General features: G+C 32.7%; 2 protein-coding genes across 2 annotated transcripts in view; one reads left to right on the top strand and one right to left on the bottom strand.

The window, feature by feature from the left end:
• The window catches only part of LOC139783697 (uncharacterized), a 1799-nt gene extending 1579 nt beyond the window's left edge, over positions 1 to 220 (bottom strand). Inside the window, exon 1 of the mRNA XM_071722841.1 lies at positions 1 to 220. This exon is cut by the window's left edge and continues 86 nt beyond it. Within this exon, the coding sequence (XP_071578942.1) occupies positions 1 to 21 (21 nt within the window). The 5' untranslated portion in view covers positions 22 to 220.
• A 3698-nt stretch (positions 221 to 3918) lies between these two features.
• On the top strand, positions 3919 to 6459 carry LOC139783695 (uncharacterized). Its single transcript, XM_071722836.1, has 3 exons — positions 3919 to 4725; positions 5098 to 5425; positions 5517 to 6459. The coding sequence occupies exons 1-3, from the start codon at positions 4645 to 4647 to the stop codon at positions 5666 to 5668; spliced, it is 561 nt and encodes a 186-aa protein (XP_071578937.1). The 5' UTR covers positions 3919 to 4644; the 3' UTR covers positions 5669 to 6459.
• Positions 6460 to 10582: the final 4123 nt, after the last annotated feature.

Genomic DNA, 10582 nt, shown 5'->3' with positions numbered 1-10582 from the left:
CTGAAAATGTACCAATGTCATTCTGGTATAACGCTAAAACAACTGAGGATCATTTTTTATTTTTTGGAATAAATTATTGTAATCTCCATGCTGAATTCTTCTCATATTAATAGGGCTCACAAGCCATCGCCTTTTTAGCCATCTAATTTGTCTTTTTTTTTCGTATTAGTAAAAGACATAAGTTTATCCAATGTATTACCAGAATTAGAAATTCATCATCATTTTCCATATTTATTACAAAGACTGTAAACTGTAACTATTATAATATATATTCTGAAACATTAATGTATAAAATTTATTAATTACTTATTTCTTTTATTAACAATAATTTACAATTATAATAAATTATATTTAGTTCATAACTGTATTTTGTACTACAATATATATAATTAAAAATATTACTTTTTAAATATTTTTATGACAACATATAACAAAAAGAATATTGGTTAACCTCAAATACTATCATTATATTTTGACCATTCGGTAAAGAAAAAGGCACATAAATCGTTCTTTGTAAATAAAATCAGTACAAAATTACCTTTTTCAAAAAGGTAAAAAAAGGCGCCAAGTACACGCGTAGTTGTTACCTCGAAAAAAAGAACCAAATGGTAGTATCATTAATTTTAAATTCAAAAATATTATTAATAAAACCCAAATGGTACGTAATATCTTTGTACCTCAAAAAAATCCAAAAGTGGGTGGGTAGTATCTTTATTTAAAAAAAAATTAAAACCCAAGTAGTACATATCTCACAAAATTGTCTCACAAAATTGTCTGACAAAAATTGTCTCACAAAATTGTCTCACAAAAATTGTCTCACAAAATTATTAAATTACAAAATTGTTACTTTATTCAATCCAAGTGATATCTACCTCGAAAAAAACTAAATAACAAGTGGTATCTATTTAAAAAAAAAATATGTGAAATCTTTTAATACTGCACCAATTACAAAGAGAGAATATATACATATATTATATATATACCTTAACAAAATTATTATTATATCACGAAATTGCGTTACCAAACTCAATCCAAGTTATATATATCACAAAATTACGTTACCTTATCAAAAATGAGTCGCGCTTCAAGTGATCTATTACAATTACAAAAAAGAAATGATATCTCTTTTTAAATTACAGCGCCAATTACAGAGAGAACATACACTGAGATAAAAAATTTGTCAATCCCAAGAAATATTTAGTCCGATACGTTCAACTAAACATTTTAGTTAGTTAACTAAACATTAGTTGAATTAATTAATTCTTGATTAAAAATACGAAATAAATTGCTGAAACAACTAATATTTAGTTAACTAACTAAAATGTTTAGTTGAACGTATCGAACTAAATATTTCTTGGGATTAACAATTTTTTTTCTTAGTGTATTTTTCGAGATACAAAGATTACGTCTACCACTTGTTACTTAGGTTTTTTCGAGGTGAAGAATTATTACAGAGGTACAAATATTTTATTAAAATATTTAAACCCAACAAGGGAATACAAGGTATTTAAATACAAAGTTTATATATGTATTTTAAAAGATTTAATCGCATCGCAAAGAATTATACATTACAGAGGTAACAGTACAAAATTAAAATATTTTATTAAAATACATAAATTTTTCTTGTCAAAAAACTTGGCGCTGCTAGCTAGACCTCAAAACTAGGTCAGCGTGGTGTGTATGTGCGAGCGAGTGATATGGGTGTGTGTGTGTGTGTGTGTGTGTGTGTGTGTGTGTGTGTGTGTGTGTGTGTGTGTGTGTGTGTGTGTGTGTGTGTGTGTGTGTGTGTGTGTGTGTGTGTGTGTGTGTGTGTGTGTGTGTGTGTGTGTGACGGTGAATAATGCGGTTTATGATTAAGTATAGGATAAGTTTAGATTTTAAAGCGATTAGAATTCAGTATAGAATAAGTATAGAATAAGTATAGAACATAAGCAATGTTTACATTTGTAAAAGGTCTCTCTCTCTCTCTCTCTCTCTCTCTCTCTAGCAGCGCCAAGTTTTTTGACAAGAAAAATTTATGTATTTTAATAAAATATTTTAATTTTGTACTGTTACCTCTGTAATGTATAATTCTTTGCGATGCGATTAAATCTTTTAAAATACATATATAAACTTTGTATTTAAATACCTTGTATTCCCTTGTTGGGTTTAAATATTTTAATAAAATATTTGTACCTCTGTAATAATTCTTCACCTCGAAAAAACCTAAGTAACAAGTGGTAGACGTAATCTTTGTATCTCGAAAAATACACTAAGAAAAAAAATTGTTAATCCCAAGAAATATTTAGTTCGATACGTTCAACTAAACATTTTAGTTAGTTAACTAAATATTAGTTGTTTCAGCAATTTATTTCGTATTTTTAATCAAGAATTAATTAATTCAACTAATGTTTAGTTAACTAACTAAAATGTTTAGTTGAACGTATCGGACTAAATATTTCTTGGGATTGACAAATTTTTTATCTCAGTTATTTATTACAAATGTATTTGTTTTTTTTAGAAACTGAATTGTTATACAGAATATTGTAAGCTTCGTGTGACAATAATAAATAACGATATATGTAGAATTATTATGCATATACATACATGCACACATATGCATACGCACACACGCACGTGCGCACACATACATACACACATACACCATTATATAAAGTTAAAAAGCTTTTATATATATTAGGTATATACAGGCTGAATTTGTTAAAAACTTATATCTCAGAAACAAAGGATTTTTTTACAAAATAGAGTGCATTTACATGTTGAAATAATTTCTTCTCCTTTTTTCACAACAATCAATTTCTTATTCTACGTATATTGTCGAAAAAAATGATTACTTAACAATATATTTCATAAAGAGGTGAAGACAAAATTTAAAATAAAGTCAGCTAGAATCTTATGTCCCCCTCAATAAAACACTTTTCTGTAAAATGCTTTGTTTCCGAGATATAAGTTTGTAACGCATTAACAAACTCACCCTGTATATACCAAATATACATATATAAGCTTCTGAACTTCATATAATAATTTCATTATGGAATAATGTCATTTATTGTTGTCACAAAATTTAATTCTTAGAACATCCTGTACAACAACTTCCGAAAGACAAGTACATCTGTAATAAGAAATTCATATTAATATTATAATTTGCAAGTAGAATAATAAATATAACACCATAAAACATCCTAAAAATTATTAATTATCCGCACTATAAAGATTATATTATATTTTTTAATGCATTCATTGAAATATTCAATATAGAATCAAAATTGAGATTTTTGTTTTATTTCTACTCACATCTCACAGACAAAATTTGTAATAATCTTTCTGAATTTATTTTGGATAAATTTTGCCAAGACCCAATTTCACAAACATCGGTTAACTGTTTGTCTCTTTCTAACGTCCCCCTTAGAAAAAGATGAAAAGTGAGTTAATCTAAAGTTAAAAATTAACCAATGTTTGTGAAAAAAAAGTAAACATTTTGTTGTATATAATAAAATAATTTAATATGTATATAACATACCTCAAGGCGCACAAACACAGAATTGCGTATGAATCCACGCGGCGGTGCCCGATTCAAGAAATTCTATTAAACACATAAATAATATTAATATACCTTACCAAATTACTATACACGTTTACTTCTCTTCTTTTTATTATATTCACAAACATCGGTTAACTCTTTGTCTCTTTCTAACGTTCCCATTAGAAAAAGACGAAGAGTGAGTTAACCTAAAGTTAAAAGTTAATCGATGTTTGTGAAAAAAGTAAACATTTTGTTATATATAATAATAATTTAATATGTATCAATATAACATACCTCAAGACACACAAACACAGAATTGTGTATGAATCCACGCGGCGGTGCCCGATTCAAGAAATCCTATTAAACACATAAATCTATAAAAGAAACAGCAAATACTCTACTTGCAAATTATTGTTAATATACTTTACCAAATCACTATACACGTTGACTTCTCTTCTTTTTATTGTATTTCTTTATATCGCTTCACTGACATCAGACAAAGTCTCTCTATTCTATCTATACCACCATAAACCAAATAAACCATGATATGATATTACCATGAACAATCCCAATCGATAATTCCATTTCGCGTATCGTCGATAATGTTACCGATCGTATAAGAAAAATTGTGTATAATACATAATAAACCGTGGATAAGCAGCTAAGTAACAATGAAATATGATTGGTTGGATCCAAAGATAAGAACCAATCACATTCTGTGTGCGTTTGAAAAAGCTATTAGCGCTAAAAGCGCGCCCCCCGAACACAATCTCTATTGTTACTTAGCCGCTGCAGTCGCCGCCGTCATTTGTTCATCAACCGACGTGACGACGACATCCGCGAATCCACCCCGGCCGGAGATTCGTCTCGAACGGCCACGCCAGTCAAGTCCGCGTAAAATAGAGTCCGCGCGCGCACGCATACACACGCAGAGTTCGTCGTTCGTTCTTGGTATTACACGGATCGGGGCTCGCGAGAAACGAGGGAGATTCCCTCCTTTTCTCCCCGACACGAGTGCACGTGCGCGTACGTACGTACGTACATACGTACATACATACACGCGTCCCCGCGTCTCCTAGTGCGCGACGAGGATCCCAGCTAGCCTGGGCGATCTGGCTACTATGAAGACTACCGTCGCTGGAGGGACAGATATGATGAAGAAGACTACCGTCGTTGGAGGGACAAAACCAATGAACACAACAGTAAGTATTACGATCTCAAAATCTCGGGTACTCACAATTCATCGCGTCGCGTAAAAGATCCACACCATCCATCCATGGTGCAGTCTCGCTTCGCGTATATTTTGTGCGAAACATTACTGTCTCTTGATTTACATAACATAGTATGCTTTCCAGCAAGCGACACAAGTCGACACAAGTATCGTTTTGTCTTTGTTACTCATTGTCAAAAAAAGAAAGATAGAACGACGTTTGTGTCGACTTGTGTCGCTTGCTGGAAAGCACATATAATCGAAACATAATTTTAAGGTGCGATTTCACGATGACGCTCGACGCTGGATTCGAGCGTCAAAAAGCTAAATGTTAATGATTAATAATAACCTTTTTATGTTACAGGTGATGGATTTTATGTCCGAATCCGACACAGAGCTGCAGGAGGCGGCTAAACAGATACAAATTTTTGAGCTGCAGCATATAAAACAATCACTACCACCACCACCACCACCACCACCACCACAACAACAACCAACACTACCACCACTACCACTACAATCATTATCATCATTACCGGCGACGACTTCGGTGACGACTTCGGCGACGACTTCGGCGACGACTTCGGCGGCTACGGCTGCGGCTGTGGCTGCAGCAATTCCGGCGACTATGGCTGTGGTTGCCACAACACCGGCGGCTTCGTCTATTTCCAATTTGCCCCAATCCGATAGACGTAAGTATAAAAAAATATTTGCAATTTGATCGCTTGCGTAAATAAACAAACAAATCTTATAATCATTAAATAATTTCTCTTGTTGTTACAGCAAGGAGATGGGAAAAAAGCAAGAAAGCTCGCGGCTCATACCGCGGTGGACGTGGCCCCGGCCGCGGCCGCGGATCATACGGACGTGGCAGCAACGCGAATCGCGGTAGACGTGGCCGCGGTAACGCAATATATCAAACGTTTTACCTATAAAACTTTTTGGTTTATAGGTGAAACGTTTGACACACACACACACACACACACACACACACACACACACACACACACACACACACACACACACACACACACACACACACACACACACACACACACACATACACACGCGCGCGCGCGGCTTAGCCGCAGCCACTGTTCCCGGATTTACACATCCTTGGAATATCCTTGGAATCTATATCGCTGTTCCTAAAGAAAGTCATTTACATAACGCTTTGCAAGTTAATTTGAAAATTATGCCTTAAGCTGATTCAATTTTTACGTTTAGACAATATCCGTGAACTTGTAACAATTAATTATTCGCGTCTTGAAACTGTGTTCTAAATCTAAATGGAGTGATGTTTATTTTTACTTTAGAAAGATAATTATTTAATTTTTATAGTTTTCTTTAAGACCGGCGATATTCTCTCCGAGCGCTCATGTATCGCGGTTTGTATTAAAATTAAAAGAGCGGATATAATTGTATTAAAAGCGGAAAATATAAAATAAAGCGAAATATGCGAATACTTATTCTTTTTTTTTTCTATCGCGTTTTTTTAAAGAACTTTGCGGAACACAGATTTGCGGAACACATAGATATACACAAACACAACATAAACATATATATATATATATTGTACGTCGTAAATTTACTTCTTTTGATATATTGTGTGTACATCGTAGATTTACTTCTTTTGAACGGTGCGTGCGAGAACGTCAGAAAGAGAGTGAGAGATTAGCTGTAATTAATAAAATAGCGCGAATAAAAGACGTCAATATTTCAGTAAGATATACTTTTATTGTATTGTTTATTGCACTACCTAATGTACTGTCCGTTAGAGTACTCCTTTGTTTATTATCTTATATAATAACTGTATATCACATGATAAACTTATCATCAAAGATCAAATCAAATTTAACTGAAATTTGTATAGCTGGTCTCTAATTTGTGCAAATTTTCTTTTTCTTTAGATTCCTCGTCAAAGATCAAATTTTTAAAATATCTAGCGTCTTTTGAAAAAACTGTTGAAGAGATGATGTTAAATTCGTGCGTTGAATAGTTTTATGTTCCAGATTTTTTTGCATCTTTATTTGTGAACTCGTCATTCGAGCTACTATCGAACAACGTCCCTTCTCTTTCTTTTTTGTATAATTTTAAAAGATTTTATAACGCAAATTGTGCGAAGGAGACAGATATAAACATAAACGGCTTGAGGGTGTCCCAAATAATTCTTTTTACACGAAATTGATCTACTACGGAGTATTACGAGACGGTCAGTCTACGTGATTGCCAATAAATTCGCCATTCGACTTTCGCACGGAATCCGGAATTGGGGATATTTCTCTGTTTTACTAATTAACTTGTAAAATAAAGGTACGCAATTACATAATTTTACTTTTATATGATAGCAATACCTGTTACAGTATTTTCGATTAGGCTAGCCTCTTCATGCTGGATTACCTATCCTCGTTTTCGGTTTTTCGGGATTAGAATAGAACTGTCTAAGCCGTGATTCACTCGCAATTAATTTTATAGCTCGTTTATCACCACTTCGTGTTGCAACATTGCCGCGTTTGTAACTTTTGCGAAATTGTAGGAAGGACGGCAAATAGTCTTGCTACGTAATGGCTTAGATAAGCTCCAATAAATACGGTCAAAGACGGAGAAACTAGTGGTGATATACGCGCTCGAAGTCGAACTGTCGGGGAGTCACAGATTAGATACACCTAAGTTAAAATATGAATCATAGTCAGCACGTAATGCAGCATCGTAAGTTTTATCACGAAACGGCAATACTTGGTTCTCTCTTTCTGTATTGCGAAAAAAAGAAATTCCGTTTCAAATCGACGCATGAATCCATCTTCTATTTCGATTATGATCACGAGGATGTAAAACAGAATAAAGATATCTTCGATCCTAACACTTAGTACATTCTGCACAGGAGCGACGTTTCTTCTTTTTCTCTTAACGTTTGTTCAGAGAGAACCCATCCTGATAGGTAGTTTTTATCGAAGTGGGAACGTCACACTTCAGTATTCTGTATATTTACTAGAGTAGACGCAGATTATTCGATTGTGTTTTATTGCAGACAGTATTATTAATTGTCATGCCTTTTTTCGGGGTGGTACATACATACACACCAAACAAACGAACAACGAAGATGAAAAAATTTTCAATCAACAAAATAAATTTGATTCGGAATCCATTCCGAAAAGTTCCACAATGTTCCCTGACCTTCGACAAAAATTTGCATTTGCTGTTAAAATTTAAAGAATTCGTTGCTCGTTTGTTCGTTGCGCATACACTCTTACCCGCGGACGATCATGAAAAATTTCGAACTCACAACGTACTTCAACAGTATCTGGTGAATAAATAAATGTCGAGATTTTATTTAACAATGTCATATTCGATATATGCCCTGAAACGAATTTTAATGACGTGACATCTTGAAACGGTAACGTTATAGTAGTGGTACATGAACCGCTAAATTTTTTACTAGTAAGTATATAAAATTTTAATACATATTTGGTATCAGGTTGACGTGAAACATTCATTTGAATGACGTATTCCCCTGTATCTGGGAATGGTGGAGACTTGAGCATACTTATATTAGAAAGAAACATAAATTTATGTAATTGAACAATTCTCCATGTATGATCAACTATAGTCGACTTAATCAGTGTTTCTAAATAGCTCTTGATATACGAAGGTAAAAATGATGAAAATATTGTCTGCTCTTTTTTCAGGATATTCTTATTGCCATCTCCTTCTTTAGATTTCCCCATCTGGAAGTAAATAACTTACTGATAAATGATAAAAATGATCAACGTGAAAATGTCCTGAAAATCTCTATCCTTTTATAATAAAATAGATTAATATTCAAACAAATATCCTAACATGGTGCAATAATAACGTATACATCATGTATGTATATATATATAAGAGCCACTTGAAATCGGATTTAATTTAAAATATGTAGAGATTTTTGGGACAACCTTATATTTAATATATCTTTCTTTAAATAAAAGTAACATTTTGTCAGACAATTACAACTCAAAGAGTTGAATAAATAGCCATTTTAGGCCAAATTTCAAGAATAATTATTAAACTACTTTCTTGCCTCTAATGCCCATTTCCACCAACGTCGTTTAACTTTAACCTTAGTTCAATTCACTCTTTGTCTCTTTCTAAGGGAGACTGTTATAGAAAGAGACAAAGAGTGAATTGAACTAAGGTTAAAGTTAAACGACGTTGGTGGAAATGGGCATAAGTCTTACATCCATTTCTACCAACGCGGATTAACTTTAACTTACTTTTAACTTACTTTTAATCCTTTCTAGTTTTAAGAATTAATTTTAAAATTAAAAAGTCAGTTAAATCAAGATTAAAGTTAATCTGTATTGGTAGAAATGAAAATTACATGATCTATAATTCCCGTTATTTAAGGAAAAACTTTTATTTATTAGGTATACCTAATGCATTTTGATGTTATATATAAAATATATATATATATATAATTATGTGTGTATGTATCGTGTACCTTTAATTGAGTGTCCTCGGTGTTGTGAACTCGGGTCGATCCATGAGTGCGTTGGGTCCAAGAAATCGGAGGAATTGCGATCCAATCCTCCTGCGGGCAATAAGAATCATTTCTAGATCTCCACATCTGGAAATAATTAATTTACTTATAAACAATGAAAATTATCAACATCAAAATGTCCTGAAAAAGTCTCTATGCTTTTTATAATAAAATAGATTAAATTTCAAACAAATATCCTAACAAGTAATATACGCTTATACGATCAGGTAAGAGCCATTTGAAATCGGATTTAATCACAGACTTCTACATATTACCCCAGAACGCTAACTCGTATGACAGTTATCTTTACTGTGAGATATAAATTGATTTAACCGTTGTCTATATAAAAATACAACGATATCGTATAAAGTCAAATATAATGAAAACATAGAAGTCTGCGGATTTAACTTAAACAAGAATTATTAGTAAGCTGCTTTCTTGCTTAAGTCTTACACGATCTAATATGAATGCCGTTAAATTTAAGGAAAAACTTGTATTTATAATTTTATCCCTCTTTATGCACATTAATGTTTATATAAGACTAATTTTTAAAATGTTTTATATATTACATATAAACAGAGTACTGTCTTGAATTCTGATACAATAGAAATAGATTCATCTGAAGTGGACTTCTTGAGAAAAAACTGTTAAGAATTTAACTTACTTGAACTGCCATTATGTGTATTTGCTTTTCCGTTGAATCTTGATCAGTCAAACTTAAACTCTTGCGTTTCTCTAATGGTATGCTTCGGTAACATTCCAACACCTTCCAGATAATAGCATAGCTACGAATATATAACGTCATATAACGTCAAGCTGGATGCAGAATTCTCTAATCGATAGCAACAGCGATAGCGATAGTGACAAAATTTCCGATGAGTTGAAATTCTGTATCAATTGCCTTGTAGCCAACCAATCAGCATTCAGATTTTTGCTGAGACACGCATTTCCAGTTAATTTTATTAAAAATTAATGTCTCAAGTCTGCCATATATATTTAGATTATATTTTAATGCTATTAGGCCTGTTCGTTTTTGCTGCACTTCTGAACTAATGCAATGAGTAAGATTGAAACAAATATATTTTCTTTTATTTTAACTTATATTGTACCAGTTCAAGACGTGCAGCGAAAACGAACAGACTTATTGCCATCGCTATCGCTATCGCCTAGCTTTGTGCAACGGCTATCAAGATGATGCGATAAATAAAACTTTATTTTGCAGAATTTTAAAACAATTACGCGCACGACAAATTTTAAACATTAATAAACTATTGCGCATTGGGCAGAATTACTGTATGTATCTTATATTAGTGAATGGGGTGTACTGTAA

This window comes from Temnothorax nylanderi, unplaced genomic scaffold (assembly GCF_030848795.1).
Source record: "Temnothorax nylanderi isolate EJ_2023f unplaced genomic scaffold, tnyl_v1.0 TNYL_tig0531_pilon, whole genome shotgun sequence".
Lineage (NCBI taxonomy): Eukaryota > Metazoa > Arthropoda > Insecta > Hymenoptera > Formicidae > Temnothorax > Temnothorax nylanderi.
The sequence above is the reverse complement of the archived record's forward strand: the minus strand, read 5'-3'. Positions and strand labels throughout refer to the sequence as shown.

Coding starts and splice junctions, on each gene's coding strand:
- LOC139783695 (XM_071722836.1), top strand. CDS start 4,645: ATGAAGACTACCGTCGCTGGAGGGACAGATATGATGAAGAAGACTACC. Junction 4,726..5,097: donor CAAAACCAATGAACACAACA/GTAAGTATTACG, acceptor TTTATGTTACAG/GTGATGGATTTTATGTCCGA. Junction 5,426..5,516: donor TTTGCCCCAATCCGATAGAC/GTAAGTATAAAA, acceptor TTGTTGTTACAG/CAAGGAGATGGGAAAAAAGC.